Source organism: Gopherus evgoodei, chromosome 10 (genome assembly GCF_007399415.2).
Source record: "Gopherus evgoodei ecotype Sinaloan lineage chromosome 10, rGopEvg1_v1.p, whole genome shotgun sequence".
Taxonomy (NCBI): domain Eukaryota; kingdom Metazoa; phylum Chordata; order Testudines; family Testudinidae; genus Gopherus; species Gopherus evgoodei.
Genome location: NC_044331.1, coordinates 35,266,807 through 35,293,542, shown reverse-complemented (window position 1 = coordinate 35,293,542; position 26,736 = coordinate 35,266,807). Strand labels below are relative to the sequence as shown.

The 26,736-nt window shown below is 40.0% G+C and overlaps 2 protein-coding genes across 6 annotated transcripts in view; one reads left to right on the top strand and one right to left on the bottom strand.

Moving 5' to 3' along the window:
• The window catches only part of ACSBG1 (acyl-CoA synthetase bubblegum family member 1), a 124,213-nt gene extending 121,386 nt beyond the window's left edge, over positions 1-2,827 (top strand). For all 4 annotated transcript variants that reach the window (XM_030576697.1, XM_030576695.1, XM_030576694.1 and 1 more), the window contains one exon: positions 312-2,827. In XM_030576697.1, the coding sequence (XP_030432557.1) occupies positions 312-388 (77 nt within the window). In that variant the 3' untranslated portion in view covers positions 389-2,827. The remainder of the gene's footprint in view (positions 1-311) is intronic.
• Positions 2,614-24,875, bottom strand: IDH3A (isocitrate dehydrogenase (NAD(+)) 3 catalytic subunit alpha). Of its 2 annotated transcripts, none has more exons than XM_030576700.1 (11): positions 24,758-24,875; positions 20,970-21,032; positions 18,750-18,833; positions 15,351-15,465; positions 13,255-13,442; positions 12,853-12,986; positions 11,140-11,242; positions 10,997-11,061; positions 7,920-8,004; positions 7,098-7,250; positions 2,614-4,309 (listed from the first exon to the last, which is right to left on the bottom strand). In XM_030576700.1, the coding sequence occupies exons 1-11, from the start codon at positions 24,782-24,784 to the stop codon at positions 4,226-4,228; spliced, it is 1,101 nt and encodes a 366-aa protein (XP_030432560.1). In that variant the 5' UTR covers positions 24,785-24,875; the 3' UTR covers positions 2,614-4,225. The 2 variants fall into 2 exon arrangements, with proteins under 2 accessions (XP_030432560.1, XP_030432561.1); XM_030576701.1 differs by having other exon boundaries at positions 20,994-21,032.
• Between the last annotated feature and the right edge of the window lie 1,861 nt (positions 24,876-26,736).

The following is a 26,736-nucleotide window of genomic DNA, read 5'->3' as shown; positions in this document are numbered from 1 at the left end:
CTCAATTAGTCCTCTTAAAGTATTACTAAACTGGGCAGTAGCTACTTTGTTACCTGTGCTCATGAAGCCTGACATTGCTTTGTCCACAAGTCATTTGGACTGAACTTTTCTGTTTCTGCCCCAGCTATTCTACAGTTCCTATGAGAGATCAGCCATTGAAGCTACAGGCACATCTACTAGTCAGTCCCTTTGGAGGAATGATGTACTAGGACTCATTAATCCTCCAGCTAGGAAACTTTGCTGTGATTTCTCTCTCCTCTTGTAATCAACTTTGGTTTTTTTGTTTTTTGGTGGTATGTTTTTTGTTTTAGGCCCTACGATGAAATTAAAACGACCAGCTGTGCTTGAAAAATACAAAGATGAAATTAATTCATTTTACAAAGAATAAAACTAGACTTCATGCCAAGTATTGTCTGCAAGTTTCCCAAGAAGCAAAACAAATTCACCAACTCTGTGTTGCAGGAAACAGCTCCCAACAAATGCATTTGAGGATTTACTGTTCTAGGCTGGCACCCCTACCATTTGTTTTGCACCCTATGCAACAGACATTAGAAGAGAAACATCCATATAAAGATCTAGTTGTAATTCTGCCTGCAAAGTAATAAAATTTCTTGATACAGATAAGTATTCCTACAGCCCTGTCATTGTGAATATTTTACTTTGGGTCTTAAATGAGTTAAACTTAACGACATTCATGTGGGTATAACTGTTTATAGTAAAGATATAGCTCACATTCTTATAAGTTGGGTAAAAGAATAAGAGAAGACTAATCAACATCCTAATTGATATTTCCTTACAGTTTTTATAGTTCTGTAATAGGCTAAATTGATTATAGTTCAAACGTTTGGTAGATATAACTAATCAAGTGGCACTGCTTAATGAAACTGCTACATCCTCGTAGTATCAATGGCCATTGAGCCCTAACTGAAATTAAAAGATCAACAGTTCTAGAATGTCTTCAGTGAGGAGCATCTAAATAGTCTTGTACCAAAAGAAATTCTACACAGTGTGGCTTTATTAATTCCTCTTTCCAGCCTTGTAGTTTGTCAAGCGAGTTCTGGATTGACCATCCCCACACCCCCCAAAAAAAAAAAATGAAGATTTTTTCAATCTTTGGTTCATGCTGAAAGACACTTTAGTTTAGCATTTCCCAGAGTCAAGTGATGACAGTTGGTGGGCATGATCAGAAATAACAGCCCAAGATCAAAACCTAGACCAGGGCAAAGATTGTCTCACTCAATGCAGGGGACCTGAATCAGAGTGGATAAAGGTAATGATTTAAAAAAAAATAAATGGTTTATTAAAAAAAACTATTTAAAATTAAATTTGAGATTGACAGCCACTAAAGCCTGAATGCATCTATAAATCATTTAAATTAAAAACAAAGCAGTACACTTGCTGTTGAGTTTTAAAGACAATCAAAGCATTGAATTGGTGGGAATTTCTTTTTATGTACTTGGAACTAGTTTGTTAAAATGCTCAACCAGATTTTGACAGCAGTAGTCTTTTCTGCAGGTGTAGAGGGAATATTTTCTTCATTTCTGTTTATTCAGCTAGTTCAGTTTAATGACTAATTCATTCAAAGTTAAGAAACTAATTGGAAGTGGGGGGGGGAACAAAACAAAAACTTGTTTTCCTTTTCCAGTCTGACTAAAAACTAGGTGTAAGAGGATGAGCTCTGCTAGTACTTAAATCTTGATGCTCATGGTGACTAGAAACAATGAGTTCAATTCACTAATTACAGATACTTCCTTTGTTTAATAAATGGTTCATTTTAAATGCAAAACATGTTTTGACGAGAAAAAAAGCTTGCACCCATCACAAGGTAGTTTAGTAAAAATATTAAATTGCTATTTGTGAATTTAATTGAATTTTAATTTCCATCTAAATAAATTCTGACACAAATTGCAAGTAAAAATTTAAGAATCTGATTAAATTAAACAATGCAACTGCTTAAGTGTACAGCTAGTGTATCCTGCTTAGCAAAAAGAAGCAGGAAGTTTAGAGTAAAAGGTTCTATTTGAGAATCAATGTTTTAATGGTTACCAACAAGAATCACCCGTTCTTTAGGAAAATAACTGAAATACTAAGGCAAAACAATTAAAATCAGTGATTTAACTCAATCAATTCTGCGCAGATAGGCCAGAAAACTAACTGGAATACCAGGCATCTTGAAGTTTTCATCTATTTGCAGCACTTCACAAATGCCTACAAATAGGATTTTGAGGTGTGTGTGTTTGGCTACTATGTCCCAACAACAACATCGTTTGTTTTAAACATGTGCTTATTAAGAGTTTGAAATCTTATTTACATATTGTATCTTTACAAACCTCTGTGGTACAGCTCCTCCTCCCCACCAAACCAAATTGCTTAAAGAGCCTGATTTTGATATCTAGTCCTTATCAAATGGAAGAAGATAGCACGAGCTGAAGCAACTCAAAGTTCTACAAAAAGTTTGTCCTTAACTGATATTTGCAATAAGATGTATGTACAGAGGAGGTACAGTTGAGCATGTTTTCTTACAACCTACTTGCTGTAACGTGATTTTCAGTAATGTACTCAAAGCATTAAACAAGTCAGCAGCCTAGACTTATAAAAAAACAACAAATGGTATGACTTTGGGAAGTCTTTATTTTCTCACTTTGTGCGTAATAGTAACTCAGTTGCTCAATTAGCATAATACAAATGAATCAAGGGAGAAGCAACCACACTATGCACATTCAAATCACACTCAACCTCTGCTCCCAAGAGTTTGAGTTTGTCCTGTGATACAGCCAAGAGAAGAAAAAGTACCTTTATCACTAGAAGCAGTTATTAATGCACAAGGAAAAAAAAATCTTTGTCCCTATCCCTGCCGTAGGGTAGCAGAGGTATAACAAAAGCTGGGATGCTTATTTTGCAGGGCAAAATTAAGTGACTTTGCATCACTCGGTTTTGCTTTGGAAACCACCAGACTGAATGAGGAAATAAATTAAATTAGTAGTATGGGACCTATAGAAAGAATTAAGATGACTACAGTTGGAGCACAGATCAGAACCATAGCCAGGAAATTTGATTTATATGTATGTTAAAGGTTGTACAGTATTTAGGTCTGTATCTATTATGTGTGGCCATAATATCACCAAATGGAGATAAGAAGGGGACTTAACTTCATGGTCTTTGCTAGGCTTAGTGAGCAAACGCCTGGAAACCTCATATCCATCCATACAGTGAAGACAGATTATAGGTTCCAGAAATATTAATCAGAGCCAAAATTATAGATCACTGTACTAGATAATACCCAGTTTCAAGCTCTATAGCAATCCCTTGTTATCTAGTCAGTTACAGTCAGAATCTGAGAAAGTTACTAATTAGTACATTTAAACATCTCAAAACAAAGTACAACAGAAAAATTGTAGTACAAAGCTACAGAAAATTTATATTTCCCCCTCACACTATAGAGTGGAAGTCAAGGAATTTTATCTACTCATTAGAACAGCTCTATCATAAAATAAATAAGAGACTTCCTCTCAGAGCCACCTTACAAGAATATTTGGATACATAGCTTCATATGATTTTACTTTACTAGTATTATTTCTCACACCTGTTTTGGTGCCTTGATTTTTAGATAGAAAAATATTCTAACATTAAATATCTGTAGAGTTTTAGGTCTTTATTCATGCATTGAGAGAACTTTGTTTTTCTTGGAACCTCAGGGCACCTGAAAGTGTCTTTTCATTGCTTTTGATACAACATTCCTAAGTTTCATACCTGTTTGTTTACAAAAGTGTCATCTTGTGCTATTTTAAGGCCGAAAAGCCTATTTTGTTCCATTCTAAGACCAATAAAATAGATTTTAAGCTTTCTTTAAAGGTGCTTTTATAATCATGCTAATTCAGTCATCTTGATATTTACAGCAAGTCTTTTGAGAAGTAAAAACCACTTAATTGAAATGTAAAATGGTAAACAATTGCAAGTGATACAATAAAGGAATCCACTTATACAAAAAAATTTCACCAGAGACAAATAATAAATAAAACAAACCACTTGTAAAAAGTCCACTGAAAGCAGGCACAAGAGTTGTTTGTATCCATTTGGGCTAAATTTATTAACAAAATAGCCCCATCTAAAAAGTTTGCTCTCTTGAGATAGGCAAACCAAATGTATATGAATTGCAGATGACTATATAATGTATTTGTAATGTGTCCATTTGGAGTGACTGCAACATTAGTGATATGAGGAAACTTTAGTCAATATCCTGTACTCTGCGACAGATCTCTGCTGTATAGTCTGAACACTTAGCGTTACCTCCCAAATCTTTTGTTAGGACCTGAGAGAAAAAAAAAAAGACATTTTAATTTTAAAAAAAAATGTAATCTGACTATTGCAGCTTCTAAATTAATTTTACATTCCGAACAGAGTATGAGATACTATGCATGCAAGGGAACAATGTTAACTGTCTGAGGTTCTCTGTAATACAACAATTTTAACAGAAATGAGCTTGCAAACTGCAGCACGGACAGAAGGCAAATTCAAACAGCAGGTTTTCATCATAGTAGTAGGTTAGCACACGCTAAGACTTTAGCAGCAGCATTATGCTGGATAGCCATCTGTCATGGATGGTTTAAACACAACAAATCCTGCACCTTGGCAGGGGGGTAGACTAGATGACCCTTGCCATTCCTTCTAACTCTATGGTTCTATGATTAGTGTGCTTGGTTCTCATAGACTGTGCTTGGTTCTCACCTGAGCCCCACAGACTGTCTCTAGTGCTCGCCTCGGTCTGAGCCCCATAGTCTGTGCTTGGTACTACAGCTCTGCCTGACTGCAAGCCAGAGCCCAGACTGCTTGTGGCCCTGCCCTGCTTGAAGGCTGGGGCCCACTGAGTACCATTAATTCCCCCATTCCTTGTTTTTGAGAGTACTCTAGCAGACCAGACTGCATGGAGATGTGGCCTCCCTCAGAGGCGAATTTGGAGGGAAGGCCACGCCAGCTTACAAGGAGTAAGATCTTTAATTGGGAAGGGGAAGAATGCAAAAAGTTAAATGATGGGAAAAAGGTGCTGACTAGATACAATGGTGGGCAAATGTGGGATAATGGCATTGCCTGGCCCCTTTGGTAAGGCACAATAATGGGGCAATTTGCACGATAGAGACTAATGGTCTCGGACATATACAGCAAGATCCTAAAGAAGTGTGTATGGAGGGACCTGCAGGCACAAGAGAGGACAATTTATAATTTTAGGGTTTTGTCATTTTCACTGCACTGCACAATTTCTAAGTGAAAGCTGAGTTCTCTCCATTGTGAGCATATATAGCCATCACATAGTGAGCCATTAGCAAACAAATGCTTGTTCTATCAACCACTGTGTTGCTGATTTACAGATAAAGGACTTCCACTCCAGACAGCAGATCTCGTGCTTTTCAGAAGCATTTCATATTTACTTGTAATTTAAATAGGATTTGTAAGTGTCTCCTATGTACAGTATGGCAGCCTCCACAAACAGGCTTATAAAATAAACATCTTTTCATTTTATCCTGTTCAATATTTGCATAAAAATCCACTTATGAGGAATTACAAAACATCCTCCTATGCTGCTGGACCAACGAAATGTCACTAGCGTGGCTAAGTAATGTTCCTTTTTTTAAGCACAATCTTTAGATTCCACCTACCTGCATTTTAAAAAGATGAAAGCCAAGATGGCAGTGAAAAGAGTTGTTAAGGCTCAACTTCTGGAAACATGAATTCAAATTTTACTCAAGTTACAAGTGAAAATCAATTTGATGGTCTCCAAATCTTAGACACTAACTCAGAGGTGGGCAAACTATGGCTCGTGGCCCAGCTCGTCCTGCCTGGCCCCTGAGCTCCTGGCATGGCAGGCTCACCCCCAGTCCCTCCCCTGCTGTTCCCCCCCCCCCCCCACAGCCTCAGCTCGCCCTGCCATTGTGCTCTGTGGGGGCGGGGCTGTAAGCTCCTGGGGCAGCGCAGATGCAGAGCCAGACCTGACCTGGTGCTCTGCGCTGCGTGGTGGCAGAAGCGGTGGCATGGCGTGGCTCCAGCCAGGTGGCGTGGCTGTAGCGCTGCCGTAGTGCCACTAGCGCTCCAGGCAGCGTGCTAAGGGAGCACGGAGCGGGTGGGGGAAGGGTTGGATAGAGGGCAGGGGAGTGTGAGGTGGTGGTCGGGGTGTGGATGGAACGAGGCGGTCAGGGGGAACGGGGTTGAATGAGGGCAGGGGTCCTGGAGGGGGGGGAGTCAGGAAGAAGGAGGGGTTGGATGGGGTGGCAGGGGGCAGTCAGGGGACAGGGACGTGTGGATGCAGCAGGGGTCCCAGAGGGGCCGTCAGGGAACAGGAGGGGTTAGATGGGGCAGATAGGAGTTGGGGGCCAGGCCATAACCCCCTCCCCTAACCAGTCCTCCGTACAATTTATGAAACGTGATGCAGCCCTCTGGCCAAAAAGTTTGCCCGCCCCTGCACTGACAGCATAAGACAAGCCATGAACACAATTGAGCAAAATCTAGCTTGTGTGTCAAATTCTGGCCTCGTTTACACCCTAAGTAACCCTACCAAGTCAATGAGGTTGCAGGGAAGAAGTTCAGAAAAGACCTGAGTCCAGAATGGGAACAAAGGTGGTATAGGTCATGAATGAAATGCTTTGGGAAAGTTGCGTGATGACGCCTATACAAGACATACAGACAACACTAGAGACAACCACAGACAGAAAAATCGATTCCTTTACCTTCTTGAGCACCAAATATACACACAGAAAGAATCTGTATTTTATAATTTAGATTCCATAGGGGCCAACTAAAGCCAACTCCTCCATTGTGCTTACAGGGGCCAGGCCCAATCTCCATTCTAGGACTTCATAAGCGGAGTCTGTCCCAACATGAGGGTGGAGAGACACTGCACCTTTTCGGGGAGTGCAAGTGCTCTTTTCAGACAGCTGAATCTACATTTCCCCCAGCGTTTCCCAAGGCAGTGTGCCCACTCTTGCTGAGACAGTGAGCCTCTGCATCCTCCTCATAATCTGTAGTTTAGGCTTTGGTGTTCTATATTAATTATTGTAGAGATAGGAAAAGTGATAAGGTAATACTTTGTCTGTAAACCCTGAGAATACCTTTCTAGCTTTAATTGTTTCAAAACATGCAGTCTCAATTTTTGAGGCATATTCATGCAGTCCCATATGACGCAGCATCATCACAGCACTCAGAAGAAGGGCAGTTGGATTTGCTAAATCTTTTCCTGCAATGTCTGGTGCTGTTCCATGAACCTACAGATAAAAATGAAATTAGCTGTATTATGAAGCCGATACATCAAGTGTTTAGTGTCTGTTTTGTTGTCTAAAGTAATTTAGACAATTGAAAAATTAATCTGAGTTAATATTGTAAGCTACTTCAAATGTAATTCTTCTGAACAAAGCGTATTCATCCAATCAGAGTACAAAACCATAATAGATTAAGATGGGGGGGAGAGTTTCAAAGACAAAGAAAGGCGAATTAGGTGTCCAGTTCCCATTTGCTTGCACTGGGAACTGGACACCTACCTCCTTCGTACTCTTCAAAAGTCTTTCCCCTAAAAATCCAGAGGACATGGATATCCTAAAAGGTGATGTCCCATAAAACGAAAAATTATTCAAGAGTCTTTCTAAAGTAGGTGAATAAATATTTTACAATTCCTATAAAACTATTGTGTTTGAAATCTTGGTTTAAAACACTGCACTGACTGCATTATTTCCTTGATTGTTAAAAGCCAATCGAAATAACTAATCATTTTAAAAGTAACGTCTCTTTTCATGCAGAATGTAAGTAAGCTTCACAATTTAAGCAGTTGGACATTTTGCAGAGAATGTATTTCTGTAATGGCTACAGGATTATCCTGTAGTTTTAGGTTTCTAGGCAAAGTTAGTTAATAGAATTCCCTCCCGCAAAAGAGATCTTACAGATTCAAAGATTGCGATTCCATTAGCTCCAATGTTCCCGCTTGGTGTTACTCCAAGGCCCCCAATCAATCCAGCACACAAGTCACTGGAAGAAAAAATTCTTCATGTAAATTACAAAAGGTACAACCTCCTGCCAACAAGGTATACAGAGATTATTTTAATAGTTTATTCCATATTAATAAAACAAAGTTTGTCTGCCAACACAGCCAGTGGTTAATGTGTTTAACCCTGTGGCAAAAAGGACACGTAATAAGTTAGCTATACTACAGCGGCATGTTTGAAGACAAGCAGGACCAACAAAAACAGTTTAATGAGGAAAATGACAGGGGAACTTCAAATTCCAAGACAGAGCTTACCAAAATGATACGGCAAGGTGGAAAATACTACAAACTTAACCCCCCCCTCCATGATACCATTACAAATCTCAAAAATTCAAAGAAATAACAGTTTATGGGTTTTATGTAATTATTTGGAAGTCTTTCAATGTATAATCCAACATTTTCCCCAATAAATTAGAGAAATTCCTTATGAGAGCTGCCTATAAAGATGCCAGAACTTTGCTCACAAGAAATCTGAATTACTAACAACTATTATGCAAAACTGAAGGAAACAGATGTTAAATGACGCAAGATTGCTTTGTTCCTTCATTACCAAACAGCCTATATGATCTGTGAAAGAATTAAAGAAAGCAACACAAAAGTCTGGTTTTAGAGGGGTTTCCTCCAAGAGCAATGTGAGCAAGGGCTAAGCCAACAAGTGCCCATAAAACACAATCCTGAAAGGGAAAGACATTAAAGCAGCATTGTCAAATGTTGATATTTAGAAAACTATTCAAAACCCACTTCTGTACCAATGCCTACAAGAAATCAGCCACCCAAAAAGTGCTAAACAAACAGGAAGTGGGGAACAGTCTATATAACAGTTTTTTAAAATTTAAAATAGAGGTACTAGCTTTGCCTGTATGTTGTATCCCCGTCCTCTATCCTTCGTTTGTCACTTTAGGTATTACACACTTCAAGGTAGGGAATGTCATCCAATATCTACTCAGAGGGTAGAACATTTTGGGCACTATGTCATATGGCACTTTCAAAAAGCCATAACAGCAGAGAACCAGTTTACGGGGAAGTGAGTGTGGTGGAGCCACCTACCTTTATGAAGAAACCGTGCTTGATCAAAACTGAGCACAAATGTAAAACGTTTTAAGGAACTTTCATTAGACCTCAAATTGATCGTGAAATCTATACTAAGTAAAAAGAACATAAGCAACAATGTTGAGGAGAATCAAACTAGGATGCCAGCTAAACCTCAGGAAAGTAAGCAGAGCTATCAGGCAGAAACTTTCAACAGCGACTACAGAGAAAATACTACCAGCTGTTGAAGCACGTAGTATTAGTTTGAGCTCTATATTTTGTTCAACCAGAAGGTGATTAGGGAATATAGTAGGAAGGAAAAAATGGTGTGCTTCTAGGTACCTAAAGGAGAGCTGCTTGTTGAGCTAAGTGGTCTTTTCTTTACTATCTGTACAGAACGTGAAAGATGGACTCTACAATGAATTAGTTCACAATGGTATTTACACCAGCTTTACTCAACTGCCACAGCCAAGCCACTTCGTCATTGCAGGGGGACGCCAAGAGCCACAAAAAGAATTTAACCTATTTAAAATGCAAAAATGCCTGTAACAAACACATTGAATTAATTCCTTAATTACATCTACACAGCTAAAACAAAATTACAGCCAGAGCAGTACTAGGATCCATTGAGGGAACCTTGGTTAACACCTCATACCAATTCTGAGAAATCTGGCTACTGACACCTGTGTGGGTATTTCTGTTCTCCCTGAGGCAACTGCCATCCCACAATCAAGACATCATGGCCCAGAACCACAACGATATATAGGCTTCTGACTTCCATTGATTTCAATGGCAGTTAGGAGCCTAAACACCTGTGTGAATCTGGACCCAGGAGATTCCTTTCTTAATACTTAGAAGAGAACCAATACAAGGCTATGAAGCCACATGCAACTCAAATAGCAACAGGCTGAGAAATCATTGCAATCCTAGGAGTTTATTTAAAGTATTTTACACACATACACAAATATGTTTTAAAAATAATTTTCATTTATTTATGATTGGTAAGGAGCTTAAATCCTCCATTCAGTGTTTTTCACTTTACTGTATGTCAGTTGTAGTCTAGAAAATCTGTAGTTCTGAAGTGTATGCACATTTGAGTACATATTCCAACCACATCTGGAAGTAAGCTATTCTGTAGTAAACCTCTCTCTTTTCCAAGGCTTTTGGGGCGGCAAAGTGCACTGAGGGCTGTGACTGGAGTGGGTTCCCTCCCCCCCCCCCCATTCTGGTTCTGGGGTGACTGCAGTTATTTGTTTGTATTAGGATCACATATATTAAAACACATTCTAACACCTAGAACTGCAGAGAGATATTTTGATTCAGGTCAAACTCTTGAAAAGTAAGATAAACAACATTATGAGATTTCCTGGATGATACAAGAGAAGCAAGGACCAAATTCTTATATAGTTATATGCACGCACATTTAAGAATTCAGATTAAAGACACTAGTTTTTGCTAGGTGATAAGAACAGCCTCAAATTCAATTAAGTAAGTGTTTTATGGCAAATAGGTCTGGCAGTTGATTTCACAAGTCAAATTAATTGTTTTGATGGCAGAGTGTTAAGTGTCAACATTCCTCAAAAATGACGTTGTCTGAGAAAACAGTAACTGAAGAAACCTTAGTGAGTATTTATACAGACGTTCATTTCACACACATCCTTCCATTTTATATCTGAATCACATTTACATGGTATATAGACAAACACCATCCCTTCCTATGCCATAAAGCACAGCCTCATCATACAGCTCCCTCGATACTTAAGTTATTCTGTGTTGGTTCTCAATTGCAGCTTTTCTTTCTAGGAAACTGAGAATCTGAAAGGGTTATGTTTTAACCTTCTGGATGCTGAAAACAGACACCCAATTGGCTAACATTTAATCTGAATGGTAATCTTGAAAGTGATGGTATTTTAAGAGTTACATTATAACCAGCTCACTTCGGCTTACCTCAGAATGTCACCATACAGGTTTGGCATAACAAGCACATCAAATTGTGATGGATCCTGTACCATCTAGGAAGAAAATTGTTTTAATTTTAAGGTCATGTATTGTAACTATAAAAAGCTGGATATAATGGATTAGGTACTCACGTTCAGACACACAGTATCAAGGTACATTTCATTAAATTTAATATCTTTATAGTTTTCTGCAGCTTCCCTGCATTTTCTCAGAAAAAGCCCATCAGACATTCGCCTGCAATTAGACAAAGAGAAGAATGTTATAGAGCATGGCTGAGTAAACAAGTTTTAAAAAGCAACTGCATCAAGGTAAGTATGGTTGTACCTCTGGAAACAAGGAATAAATAGAAAAATATAGGCCAGATTCTCACTAAGGAACCACTGGGGAATCCAAAGATGGCTTTTCACTTCCTTGTTTGTAGAGTCAGCCAAGAGCTGGTTCAACTGTTGAGCAAATGAGGGCAGTTTCTAATTTGGGCTGGCTTGTAATGGCCCCCTAGGAGGCTGGAAATAGCCAGAGAGAAGCATGTTTGACCATGGCCCACTCCTGCACCCAACACTACCCCTATTTGGGAGGGCAAGTGCATGTATGAAAAGGATGGCACAGAGTTGGCTCCACCAGCCTTACACCACTTGGGAATTCCTCTCACATGCGGGGGGATTCCCAGCTACCTGGTTAAAGCAGCTATAAGGCTGTTTTATGTCATGACTCAAACCAGAGTCACCCCAAGCCAAGATCTGGCCCTAACAGTCTAATTTAGCAATAGATCAAAAAATTACTTCACATGTTAACTTTTCTGATTTCATTGCATTACAAACATTCTTACAATTTGCTATATGTTCAGAGCAAAGTCTTTGTCCTTATCTTTGACAGTTTGGAAGCAAAGGTTTGTTTTGTTTTAATATACACATCAAACTTCTCAAAAATGTTTACTATACAGAATGAGAGCTAGGTTGTCAAAACTGATCTGAACTGACACCTCAGTGAGCTGAACTGCACTTGTCAGTGGCATCGAAGACAGAAGTGAGACTGACAGTAATTAGAAATTAGATGTGGAAAAGTACATCCTCCCAACAAGCACATTTTTCACTAAGTACGTGTTTTTTTGGTCAAAACACTTTAATATCCACCTCTGGTATGCACTACTAAAGCAAACAAAAGTGACACTTTTGTAATTAAAGCCTGTGCATACAAATAGACAAAGAAGTGTTATATAATTCCATACGTATTGTGACTCAGTTCTGAGGCTTCTTGTGAAGTGCTTTGAAATCCTTGGGTGAAAGTCACTGTCTACAGCAGCACAGCTACAGCACTGTAGCAGCGCCACTGTTGCCCAGCTGCTTCCTACGGAAAGGGTTTTTCCATTGCTGCAGGTAAACCACCTTTCCAAGAGGCCATAGCTAAGACAATGGAAAAATTCTTCTGTGAACTTAGCCATGCCTCTACTGGAGGTTAGGCTGGCCTAACTACATTGCACAGGGTGCAAAATTTTTCACAGCCATGAGCAACACAGCTAGGTTGAATTAATTTTTAAGTGCAGACCAGGCCTATATATGCAAGTTTCACTTTTAGTGTTTTTATTCTTACATTTACTATTAAAGTAGGTAACAGCACAGAGAGAAGGAGCATACTAACTTGTCAGTGATTCGAATATGTAATTAATGCAATCCCATCAACACTGGGTCAATTTTCCCCATGTTGCTTATGTTTTTCCCCCACTAGCATTAATGGGTATTACACATCTGAGGGAGATTTCACACGTTACTTTGCATCTTTAAAAGCTCAAAATCCATAGTTTTTAAAATCCATTCGTAAGAGTTTGTTACTTTATGATGTCAACATACATAATGTTTGCTTTATGCACTGCAGTAACATGGCTTCTATGATTGTTTCTGGAATACTCGAAAGCAAATTCAGCAATACGTTTGCTTGCTTCTTCTGTGATGAGTTTGATACTCTGTACAACACCATCAACAATCTGAAAAACAGATAGACAGTCATCACAAGTAAAAACTTAAGCTGGTTTATAAAGCAGGAGTTGATAGTGTGAAGATTTGGAATAGCATCATAATTCTGATGGGCAAGTTTCTGCAGAGTACTGTACACAAGGTATTTCACATTAAAAATAAATTCTGAATGAGAAGAGTTAATTTAAAAAATAATACTCCCTAATTTTGCCATACAAGATTGCAATTCGCAGAGGAAAGAAAACCTGCCAGAAAATGAACTGTTTCCCAATAACATACCACGTGCTCAATTCCACTGTATTCTCCTTCTGTGTTCTCTCGAATTGTGACAATATTTACATCTGTGTAAGGGGTTTTGTATCCTTCAATTGAAACACAGGGACGAACATTTGCATAAAGATCAAAGGTTTTACGCAGCAGCAGATTCATCGAAGGGTGTCCAGCAGCTATTGGTGTTTTTAAAGGTCCTATAATACACAACAGGAATGAGTGAGATAGAAAAGCACCAATCTAGAGTTTAAATTCCCTACAACCATCAGAGAGAGATCTAGGCACAGTCTCATGGGAGACCTGGCTTCCCTTGTTAGGGTCTTGTGTTGGCTGGAGCTGAAAGGCTGAAGACCATTAAAGAGTGAAGTGATTCTGCTGTTTAAGAGCCAATTTGTGACCCCTCTATTCATTTGAGTAGCAATTACACCACCAGCATTCTCACTGAATTCAATAGGACTACTTGGGGAGTAAGGTATTACTCAATGAGAACAACAGGTATCACATTCTGGCTAGGAAGTATTCCAGCAGCAGGGGAACTGGTTTGTGCTGTTTTAGACATGGGCTCCAGTTCAGGGTTCTATTAATACTAATATTCCCATCTCTAATAGTCCTCCTAGTGAACCCATGAAAAGTCTGACAGTAAAGATTGAAGATTTCTGTTGGTGAGAGAGACAAGCTTTTGAGCCTCCACAGAGCTCTGACTCACATATGGCATGCACCTTCATTTGGGCTTTCACAAAATGTCACCATGTGAGGGGGGATACCCCCACTGAGACCAAAAGCATTAACTAAAGAGAGCTTAATTAATGCACCTGCAGGGTGGGTCAGGTTCAATTAAAGATGAGTCCCAGATGGGAAAGAGCTGGATGGTTACTAAAAAGAGGAAGCTCAGAACAGAAGACGGCTATAGGAAGAAAAGGGAAGAACTTAGAGAGGTCTGCTGGTCCAGGGAAGAACTTCAGGGCAGTAGAGGGAAGAGGAGACTTGGAGGAGAGATGGTCTTGGGATCCTCTCCTAAGATCTGGCAAAGGACACAAAGACATGGTGGAGCAACTCTGATAAAAGGGCAGGGTCTAGATTTCCTGGAACAGAGCCCTGGGAGGCATTTAACTGGGGAATGGAGCACAGGGAAAACTGAACAAAAAGGTCAAGCTTGAGGATGGCAAAAGTTGGCTTACATTTATTTTTTTCAGTTGAGATTTGTTGGGAGACTCCAAGCCATGGCCCTTAAAAGAAAAAAAAAGTGCACCTTGCGAGGTCATGTAGCTTAGGGAGATGGAAAAGTTGTGGCACCTCAGCCAAGGAGCTGTTGAAGGAGCTGGGTTTCCTTCTGATGGGGCAGAAGGAAACCCAGAGTGGTGGCAGGGGGTAGGTCAGAATTGACAGACCTTGCCTGCTCACTAAACAGTCCCTGAGCTGGAACCTAAAGGTGCACGAGGGCCTGGGTTCCGCTGCCAGGGAAGGTGGCATGAAGCCCCCTTACAAGGGAATATGGACTTCTGAAACTTTGAGATGAGTGTAAGGACCTCAGGGCCCAGAGTTGGAGGGAGAAAGACCTGATGTAAGGACACTGGACTTTTGTTTGTTGGACTGTTACTCTGGAAGGGGGACTATAAGTGACCTGGTCAGAGTACTAAGTCATGAGAAGTGGCAGACCACTAGAGTTGGAGCAGCTGTTGACAGGGAGCACTAGAGGAAGAAAGCCTGGTATGCAATGCCCAGTCGTGAAGGGTAATGCCACCGGTGACTCAGCTCTTCAACACACCCCAATTGCTATGTTAATTTACTGAAATGCAATGCCATTTATGAAATGGTGTGGGTGGGTTTCACACAGGGAAACTTAAAGGATATTCTCCTAGCCAGAATTGGCTAATGTGTAGGTATGTTCACTCATTAAATGAGAAAGCTGCACTAAAAGTTGAAATAAAGTCATGCTTTGACGTTTCAAACGACTGCTATCATGCAATGTGTACCCTAGAATTAACCATTCTATTATGGTGTACAGTACTTTGTCTTTTACATTGCCACACATACTTCCAAGAACACCTTCCCCACAGTACAAGCAACGGTTGCTTTTAATAGCTCAACATTGAACCCTGCAGTACCTTTCAGTCCCATCTTGTTTTTATCCATGGATTCTTTAGCATCTAGAGGAATCATCCACTTTCCTCCTGGTCCCTGGATAGCTGTAACATTTCTCTCTTCCCACTGAATAGGAACCTAAACACATTTGTTCCACATTATCTTCTGCATTAGGAATTTTGTAAGTGTGTGTGTGTGTGCGCATATTATATCTAATTTCTTACAAGAAGAAATGCTGAAGGGATTTTACTCAGACCTCCCACAGTAATTTATCTCTGAGCTGACAAGCATGGGCTAACTCTTTAAAGGAGAGTCCCAATGTAACTAACTACTGAAGGCACTATGAGACGCCTACTATAATATTTTTGCAGACTTGTATCATTAGAACTACTTCCACCATACTAACACTTTCAGCTTGTGTTTTTAGTATGGTGATCTCTCTCATGTTAGATATTTTCAAGAAATACAAAATGAATTTTAAAAAAGACTTTTAAAATTAAACTTAGTAATTAAACAAGATCATCAAAAGTTCCTAACAGAGAGGAACAGACCTGACTGTGCTGCATGTCTAAATAGAATGCTGTGAATGTTTCAGTCAGTTCCACTCATCAGTACTGTCTTAATTTTCATTTATCTAGGGAATCTCCCTCTTACAAAAGGTTACCACAGGTTATTTTTTTTTTTTTTAAGGAAGGAGTGTAAAGGAAAGATACAATTATGCTGTCATAGATGAACAATATAACTGTATGTTATGCTCATTAAACCACCACCACCTTTGAAACTGAACAAATTAGAGAATTTCCAGTTTATGTTAACATGCTTTTTTAATCTTGAATCAGCTGATTTCCTATCAGGAGTAATCCAAATTAGACATTCCCTTTCAATCTCTCTCAGGTGTTATATAAAATCTTATCACTGTTGTATTTAAGTCTATTCCCTGCCTCTCAAAACTGAACTACATATGAGCTCCTTAATATGAAGTTGTACCCCATATAATCAAGAATAGTTAATCTAAGCCTTTTTCAATGTTAGATATCTTGTAGTGGAAAGTAGAATTTTAAGGATAAACTCCTTTTTGGTACCAATGGTGGCAGAGCTTTGGAGCGGAGACCAGAGCTGGAATGTGGAGCTGCAGGTTTTTGCCTGGACCTGGAGCAGAACCAGAGCACAACTCCAAAGCCCTGAATGGTGAGGAACCATTTTAGCTTACCAAGATTATTTCAGAAGAGGTACATTTTGATTTTGTATGCATCTTCTCTCAAATTCTGAGTAAGTGTTATAGTACATATGCAGAGAAATCTTTGGATATGTTAGGTTTCCATATTGAGAAGATAAATAGGTTTAAAGTAGGGCTGTCAAGCAATTAATCTCAATATATTGCACTGTTAAACAATAATAGAATACCATTTAAATATTTTTGGATGTTTTCTACATTTTCAAATATATTGATTTCAATCACAACACAGAATATAAAGTGTACAGGGCTCACTATTTTTTATTACAAATATTTGCACTGTAAAAAAAATCATTTCTCAATTCACCTAATACAAGAATTGTAGTGCAATCTCTTTATCATGAAAGTTGAACTTAAATGTAAAATTATGTACAAAAAAAATCCTGTATTCAAAAAAAAAATGTCAAACTTTAGCGCCTACAAGTCCAATCAGTACTACTACTTGTTCAGCCAGTTTGCTCAGACAAGTTTATTTACATTTGCAGAAGAAAATGCTGCCTGCTTCTTGTTTACAATGTCATCTGAAAGTGAGAACAGGCATTTGCATGGTACCATTGTAGCTTGTGTCGCAAGATATTTCCATGCCATGTGCACTAAAGATTCATATGTGCCTTCATGCTTCAACCATCACTTCAGGGGACATGCACCCATGTTGACATGTTCTGCTTGATAACCATCCACAGCGGGGTAGATCAACTCATGTTCATTTTCATCATCATCAGTCGGATGCCACCAGCAGAAGGTTTATTTTGTTTTTTGGGGTTTGAGGTCTGTAGTTTCTGCATCAGAGTGTTGCTCTTTTAAGACTTCTGAAAGCATGCGCCATACCTCATCCCTCTCAGATTTTGGAAGGCACTTCAGATTCTTAAATCTTGGGTCAAGTGCTGTAGCTATCGTTAGAAATTTCACATTGGTATCTTCTTTGCATTTTGTCAAATTTGCAGTGAAAGTGTTCTTAAAACAAACGTGCTGGGTCGTCATACGAGACTGCTATAACATGAAATATATGGCAGAATGTGGGTAAATCAAAGCAGGAGACATACAATACTCCCTCAAAGAGTTCAGTCACAAATTTAATTAACGCTTTTTTTTTAAACAAGCATCATCAACATGGAAGCATTTCCTCTGAAACGATGGCCGCAGCATGAAGAGGCATATGATTCTTTAGCGCATCTGGCACATAAATATCTTGCAACGCCAGCTACAACAGCGCCAAGCGAATGCCTATTCTCACTTTCAGGTGACATTGTAATTAAGAAGTGGGAACATTATCTCTCGTAAATATAAACAAACTGATTTCTCTTAGCAATTGACTGAACAAGAAGAAGGACTGAGTGGACCTGTAGGCTCTGAAGTTTTACACTGTTAAATAACTGCACTCAAAAACAAAACAAAAAAACCCTACATTTGAAAGTTGCAGTTTCATGATAAAGAGATTGCACTACAGTACTTGTATGAAGTGTATTGAAAAAAAACTATTTTTACAGTGCAAATATTTGTAATAAAAATATAAAGTGATTCCTGTACACTTTGTATTCTGTGTTGTAATTGAAATGGATGTTTTTCTACATTTTCAAATATATCTAAAATATGTAATATACTTCAGTTGGTATTCTATTAACAGCGTGATTAATCATAATTAATTTTTTTTAGTTAATCGGGTGAATTAACTGCAATTAAATCGACAGCCCTCATTTAAAGCAATAGTGGATTAATTTCAGATACACTGCTAAGAACAAGCCAATCTTTTTAACGTACGCTTTTCTTTTATTTGTATCCACAAATCAAAGTGGACAAAAGGACACCTTTCTATCAGTAGCTGCATATTTACTCAATTAGATAATTATTTCACACGAAATACTGTAGCTTATATTTCTAAGAATTAAAAACACAGTATGTGCTGTGAGCTTCCCATTCCTTTCCCAAGAGGTACAGGCCCAGTCTTGATACTGCAACCTAACCACTCTGTTATGTTATATATATGAAGCTTCAGTAATTTCTCTCTCTTTGGCTAAAGATACAACCCAGACACTTGAAAATTTGGTGAAATTCCAAAGTGGAACCACCACAAATTTGAACAGGAGTCACAAGTAAAATCTCTATACAGCATATGGTAAGCTGAAGTAGTAGTATTCAACTCACTTCACGTTGTAATGTACATGATTAACAAGGCAAATGAATTGCTTACTTTAGCAGCATCAAAAATCTTCATAACAGCAGCAGAAATCTCCGGTCCTATGCCATCCCCTGGGATTAAGGTTACTGTCTGTACCTATGCAAGAAGTCAGATAGTACACCTAAGGAACACTGCATTTATCAGAGCATTTACAAGTGTTTTTGGTGAAAATCAAGCTAGTTGCTAGAACAGAGCACAATCACTCAATTGCCAAAATCACTTTAAAAGATGGCACTGCACTAAAGAGGAGTGCAAGCAGGAAATCTGTTTCCCAGACAAACATCTTGCACAGTGTTCCAAATAATCCACCTGGTGCCTCAGTCTTTCTGAAATACAAAGGTGGCTAACCTAATGGAAAGGCAGCCTTCCTATTCACAATTCTCCCCAGTACAATACAGGTATTTTATTTCTTCCTGGCACTTTGTACAGGAGATAGCATTGTCCAGTTATGTCCTGCACTACAACAGGCTCCAGTCATGCTAAGCTATTCCTAGAGAAGATTTTGTTCGAAGGTTATTTTCCTAATTTTGTGAAGTCAAACATTGATTTTAAAAAAGCTTCACTTATTTAGCTTTCTAGAACTTATTTTTAGCAAAATGAAGTTATTTTTCCACCATAATTTCTGCTGAGTGTCCCCAGCACTTTGTTTCTGATGAAATCCCTGAAGCAGAGGAAACTGACTGCACAGCTTGGACTCATCATGTATCTAGGGAAGCAAATGATCAAACTTGGTTTAAAGATCTAAGAACTGCTACTCTGGGTTTACTTTTACCATTCCTTTTGAATCTTAGAAATAGGCATTTAGTTTTCAGACCAACCTTCATAGGAGTCTTTTAAAATCAATAAAAGCAGCCCCAGATACGTTATCTGAAAAAGTCCTGATTAGGATCAACTGTGAAAACACAAAACGTGTTTCCCAGTTGGTCACACAAGATACAAAATATACACTGAAATGGTGAATATCTGAATATCTTTTGAATGAAACAGTCATTGAGGTTAACTATAAAGAAAAGAGAAAGTGGAGATTCAGAAAAAGGAAACAAACTAATGGGGATGTGAGGACTGCTATTTATAAGGCTCATCAGTTATGTCAGATACACAATTATTTGAATGCCTTCAAGAATTGCCATGCCCTCTGACACTTCAGCTGACTGCTCGGCTGTTATGCTTGTGTTTTCTTTCTCCCCCACTGATATAACTGGTTACATAGCAATGTGTGGCTGTAGTACAGTCAAAAGAAGGATGTAAGATCTTGCATTAAGTCTGAAATGCCAACTTTAGTGTACATAGAGCCTGAGGTGCAACACTCATTCTTAATTATTTCACTAATATACAAGCCATGGGCAACTTCTTGGTTTCTCTTTTTCCCAGATGTTTTATAACGCACAGTGGAGAGCTATAATGATAGCATTAAAAGCCAGAGTCTCTCCTGAAATTCACACCACCCATAAAAGAGTAGGCATTGCATTGATACATACATCAGCCAGAGCAGTTTTCAAAAGCCTCTTTAAATGAGGCTTCAAGAGCATGTTTATGTGTATTTTGTACTTACACACAGAGGGTAAGAAACCCAAATATAATCAAATCACTTACAAAAACAAGCTCAAGAGAAAAATCACACAATCATATTGTAAACTAAAATGTAGCATTACAGAGGGACTTCAAAAGGGCAGATGTCTAGATATTCTAAAAGCAGCAGTTTTTAAATGTCAATATTAATACTGGTATAAAAGTGTTTACAGAATTCTTTAAAGACTTCATAGGTATAGATTTGAATGAAGCTACAAGACATTTGCTAAACAGCAATAAGTCTATTGCTTATAGAAAAGTTCGCAAAATTAAAAAGATGCTTGGAAGCTTCTCAACAACATTGCCATTGAAGTTTCTGTAAAAGTTTCAGAAGGGTTGATTTCTAAGTCATTGCTATCCTATTAATGTGATCAAATGATGTGAATTTTCTGTGCAATTGCTATCATTTTTCATAAGGGGTCATTCAAATTATTAGTCTAAGAATATATAATTCTTTTGAATGTGAAATTGTCAAAAGATATTGGTGTTAAAGTTAGTTAACAGAAATCCAACATGGCATAAGAGCATATGGCCACTGTACTTGCAGCTTATCTTTAAAAGTGTGTTGAAAGGTAATGTAGCAACCCTATCTTATTCAGTAAGTTGCCCAGTACTTTTATTGAGAAACTTCTCAAAAGAAAAAGAAAACACTATTATACTCACAGCACTACTAAAACATCTGGTCACCTGTTTTTGGTTTTTGAAAACTCCTAGCAACCGAGACACCTGTAAAAACAAAGATATTTTAGTGTGTGAACAGAAAGCAAGGTAATATTAAATTTATAACACTGCAGCAGGTTTGCATTTTATAGTACATTTATTTCAGTTCATATTTTATACTAGGAGTGTCCTTGCTAACATTAGTTGTCATACATTTAGTATGTAAATATTTTCTTCAGATGACCAAAACTTTCAGTTTGCAAACATTTTAATTATCTTCTCTTGTATTTGCAAGAGTTTTAAATGTACACTCTGCTACCAACAAATATTTCTTCCATTCTTTATGAATTTTGACAATGAGCTTGTAATATATTGACTGAATGTTAGGAAAAGAGTAAATTCCACCACAAACACTATGTGGATTTCTAAATCTAAAATAAGAGAACTTTAGAACCTCCATTAAATGTTTGTCCTTGTATCCAATAAACTGTGATTTATTATAAGAACAAAAATTTGTAGAGGCACAGTCCATGAAAGCCATGGAAATGAAGGGAACACACTCAGATATTACACATTGGACCAAAAGATGCAATAATTTTAGTTATATGGATAATGATTGACTACTTTTTTGTGTGTGTATGGCTGTAGCACCTAATAGTTCTAGTTAAGTACCAAGACCCTGTTGTGCTAGGCACTGCATAGACAGAATAAAAAGATGATCCCTGCCCCAAAGAGACAACAGATGGATACAGATGGAAGAGTACAAGGACATAAGACAATAAGCTGAAGATATCCCTTCAAGTGGAGAGCTGATACAAAGCTGCAATGAAACTTACAGCAAAATTTGTGACAAACAGAACAAGTCATGAAATATGAAAACACTGAAGTGTTACAAGTACTGAAAATATAGCCCAAGGATTTTGCTGCAAGATTTGATTAGTAGCAGCCTTGATGGCACGTAAATACCTGGGATAGGATTTTCAAAGGCACTCAGCATTGGCCTTACCACCATTGAAGCCCATGGAAGTTTTACCACTGATTTCAATGGGAGCAAAGTCAGGCCAATGGTAAGCACTTCTGTAAATGCCCTCTTGGCATCTTCATATCTGGATTGCACTCGTGAATATGGTGAAATTTTAATTACAAGTCCATTTTAAATGTGGTGATATTATTAGTAAAGTAGCTGATGCAATGATACTTAGACAATTCTTAAGAAGGATGTATACTAAAGAGATAGTTCTTTTTCAAACGAAAAACAACTAATTTATTGTAAAAAGTAGTATATTGGCAGACTAAAATATAGATACATCGTGTCATACTGATATAAGTATCAGTTGGAAGGACTGGATAAAAGACAGACACATTTCACCCGAAACTTACTACTGTAACCTCCCACCATAGGTCTTTTGACACTTATGCTGAGTTGGCATTAAGAACATAACTGTATGACAAGGACTACGGAGTGTAAGCAAAATGATTAGAAATGATGTAGTTCTCATCTAGGATATTGTAATGAATGTTGTAGAAAAGGTAATTCATTCTGACCTGTAACTGAACATGAAACCTACAATGTAATAACAGCAAGCAAGTGCTGCATATCATAACAAGCTGCACACCTGAGAGAGAAGCAGGCACAATAGAAAAGGTGAACTGGCTTAGCTACATAAACACCAGGGTGTCTTCATGGCATAGTTCTTGCCTGTGGTACCAAAGGATAACTCTAGAGACAAGTGAAAATTATAGACAGGACTCTGTTATAGACAGCTAGTGTAGTATAGCAGTTGGAGAAGGGGACTGGGAATCAGACCTGCGCTTACTGGAAGTTATGAGCCTGACAGAGGATTCACATAGTGAAATTCTATAGCCTGTGTTAAACAGGGCCTTTGACTAGATGATCAGATTGTTCTGTTATGGCCTTAATTATGTTTCAATGAATTAGAACTGTTTTTGTCCAAATTAGTAAAAATTTAACAGAGGACACAAAGAAGTTGAATTTTTCAATGATCCAGCCTATGCTATGTTGAATGCAGGTCTGATAGTAAAAGTTTGTTTGCTGGAAAATACTGAAAAGTATTGCTCACTATGTTGTGGACAGTAAATGGATGCTATTAAGTATAGGCTGGGCATCTTTCAAGAAGATCAGAGGAACTTTTTTCTTGTTTGTATAACACAATTTACCGTTTCTGCAGAACAGCTTCCAGAATAACTACAATTTTCAAAAAACAAAGTGTTGGTGGACATGAGTGCAGAGGACTGCAAGTTAGAATATAAATACAAAGTATTAATAAGCTTGTTTTTTTTCCAGACTCCAGAATGAAAGAGATAACATTAATGCATTGTGAAAGTGGTCCTATCACTAGAATCCATTTTTAGTCTAACGCTAAAATATTAAATAAAAGGAGTATATGGGAGCAAGTTGTTAGTAGCTTATTCAAAAACACACGTAGCAGTAAATGCATTAAAAATGCACATTACTGAACTTCAGGAAAAGCTAATTATCTCCCATTTTACTGCTAAAATATGAGGCACATCAGAGGTAAGATGAACTCTATTTGCATTGCTGCTAGTTTGAAGAATAAGGATTTTACTGCTCTGTTACCTGCAAACACCAATGTATGCAAATTTACAAGAATCAGATAGCTAAAGCAGCAAAGAATCCCGTGGTACCTTATAGACTAACAGACGTTTTGGAGCATGAGCTTTTGTGGGTGAATACCCACTTTGTCAGATGTGACATGCATCTGATGAAGTGGGTATTCAGCCAGGAAAGCTCATGCTCCAAAACTTCTGTTAGTCTATAAGGTGCCACGGGATTCTTTGCTGCTTTTACAGATCCAGACTAACACGGCTACCCCTCTGATGCCTGACAGATAGCTAAAATATCAGCTGAAGATTCCCTATATACTAACAGTGCAATTTTCCTAGGTACAGCAGCCCTAAAAACATTTAACTTTGGCAAGAACCAAGTGTGTGTCCATGGACAACACCGCCATGCTTCAGAAGCCCCACACTGTCCAAGTGTAGCAGCCTCTCAGAAAACCATTGGCTAATGGCCACAAACAGTAGGGAATAGGACCTTGGCCTGTAATGGATAAAGAATGGGAAATACAATGTCATTACTAACTTGAGAACAAATGGCTTTTACAAAAGTAAGTACTGTAAGATACAATCAGGAGGCGAAAGGAAAGCAAGTCCAGCTCAATAGGCAGGTAAGAGTGTTCGTCTCAGTAATAAGCTAATTATGAAATAAAATATCCAACGTCTTCTTGTAAAGATCTGCAGGTGCGGGGAAGCAGGTAGCGGGGTGGTTGTCTGGCTCCCTCTGTCGCGTTACAGTGCAGGGTGGAAAGGTCACCGCCGTCCTAGCTCCCTCCACCCAGAGATGCGGCAAGGGGATTCAAGGGCACTAAACAGGCTCTGCTTGGACTGAACCAAAGACCGCGGCGTTTGACATCTCAGAACCGTGCACACCCCCCCGCGAAAGCCGAGCCAGGCCCGTTTCCCGCTCCCACCCGCCGGGCCTGCGGCTTCCCAGCTCCCTGCACCGGGGACTCAAGGGCACTAGCAGGCCTGGGGCCCCGTTCCCCCAACGGCGGAGATTTGGGGACAGCGGGCCGAGGAGCAGCGCAGCGTGAGCACTGGGCCGCGCCCCCGGCATCCGGACAAGGCCCCCGCGCGCGGCAGCAGCCAGGGGAGCATCGGGACGCAGGAGGGCCGGGGTCACTCCCCCCCCCCCTCGCCGGGATCACGGCCCCCCTAGCGGAGAGGGCAAGCACGAGGGACCCGCTTACCGTGGGCATCCATGCGGTGGCGGCCATGATGACGCCTGCTCCGCTCTCCGGCCGCGCTGACAGAGCCGACCCCTCCCCGCTCGCTCCCGCTGCTGAGGGGCCGGAATCGGCACGCGCAATAGCACCGGCCCCGCCTCGGAGGACACGCCCACCCACCGCCAATTGACCCGCCCAGCGCAACGCCGCCCGCCCCAGAGCGAGGCTGTCAGTCAGACAATGGATGATGCCCGGGTAGGGCTAGTGACGCAGCCTGAGGCCCCACCAACCAACGCCTCTCGCAGAGCGCGGGGGTCTCGGTGTTCCCGCCGCCTAAGGCCCCTGGTCTGTCAGCCAGCACAGTGCAAAGAGAGAGCGCCTTGGGGGGCCTGTCTCGCCTGACCGAGCGCGTCAGTCCCGCCCAGGCAGGACGCGGTGCCCAGAGTGCGGCGGGGCTTACAGCGCGGGGCTGCTTAGGCGCTGGTGGGGGTAACGGGGGGGGGGCGCAGGCTGTTCTCCCGCAGCAGAACTAGCCGGTTCGCGCAGGGTGGGCAGGAGACGGTCAGCGGCCTAGAGAATGGCGGCCCGAGCCAGCGGCAACCCCCAGCGGGGGCTCCGCCCAGTGTTGTTATTAATGAGCACCCAGGATGTTCTCAGCCCCGCGCAAGGTGCAGCTGCAGTCAGAGAGCCTCTGCCCCGTGAGCCCACCCAGCCACGGGCACGGAGCGGGCCCAGGCCCTGCCGGGCTGCTATGGGCTGTGAGAGACCAGGGCCTGGCTCAGGGATTTGCTGTGACTTAGTGCAAACCTCACAACAGCTGGAGTTTGTCTCCTGGACTCAGCTCATTACCGCAGAAGCTCACTTTCATTTAAAACAACAAAAAAAGTGAGTTTCAAGCCTTCCTGGGTGCGACAAAAGTTTGAAAACAGAGTCCTGCAGGGTCCCAATCCAGACAGCACATAAAAACAATCCAAATGTCATTTTTAAACCTCATAATTTGTAAGACACTTAAGGGCCTAACTTGTGGTTTTTTAAATGTGGTTGTCCGCCATACCGGAGAGCAGCACTGCACAGCCTTGCACACGGTCCCTGTGAAAGGCCCTGACCTAGGGTTTATCCATGGGTAAAGCTATGTTTAAATAACCATGTGACATTGCGAAATTAGTCTAATGACATGTTTTTTTCCAACAGTGGGGAGGTAGGTATGGGGATTCTGCCTTGCTGTTATTGAAGGAATCACTGTATTGGGCTGATTCAGCTGCTTGTAGGGAGTTAGCTTTCCTGCCAGCCAGCAGGAAAAATGGGATGGTACAGTACTGACAACATAATGATTAGGAGCCCCTGCCTGGACCACCTTACAGTGACCCCTGGCAATGAACTGAGCCTGGGATCCACCAGTTGGAACACGAACAGGCCCTGGGTTGGTTTGAGGACTAGAGTGAGACCAGGATCTGTGCCCCCACAAGATTCTACAACCAACTCACAGTTCCTTCGCACCTGTAAGCTATTTGGGCTGGGGGACAATTCTTACAATGCCTAACACAGTCAGGCCTTGATCAAAGAGTGTTCACACTGCTTGGAATTTTATCAGGACTACATGATATTTGGTTATTTTTCTCAAAGCCCCAAGGTCCTGGAGTCATGTGACTGAGAATTTCAGCCTTCATTTAATTTAAAATGTGTTTAGCCCCAAAGGTTGAGAGAAAAGCCTGAAAACATAGGAATGCATCCTAAATACTCAAAAACTTAGAACGCAAACAAAAAGAACCTAAAATGTGTTGTTTTTTTACAATCTCATGCTATGTTTGGGGCCTGATTCATGGTTTTTGAATGCTTGGCCTTGGCAAGACTATATTAGCATCTTTAATTCTTTTTTTCCCCCCATCCCATCCTACATGTGCTTAAGGAGTCAGCCTTAAAGTTCTGTCCTAAAAGAAGTAGGGCTATTTGTGAGTGTGAATGAATAGAAAAAACACAGAAGGAGTTCTGTATTCAAACATAAT

Excerpts from the sequence above, each read along its gene's own strand:
- IDH3A (XM_030576700.1), bottom strand. The coding sequence starts at position 24,784 with ATGGCCGCCACCGCATGGATGCCCACG. Across the intron at positions 18,834-20,969 it reads CCAGATGTTTTAGTAGTGCT|GTACAGACAGTAACCTTAAT; the intron begins GTGAGTATAATA and ends CTTCTTGCATAG. Across the intron at positions 11,243-12,852 it reads GTGCATAAAGCAAACATTAT|GCGAATGTCTGATGGGCTTT; the intron begins GTATGTTGACAT and ends GTCTAATTGCAG.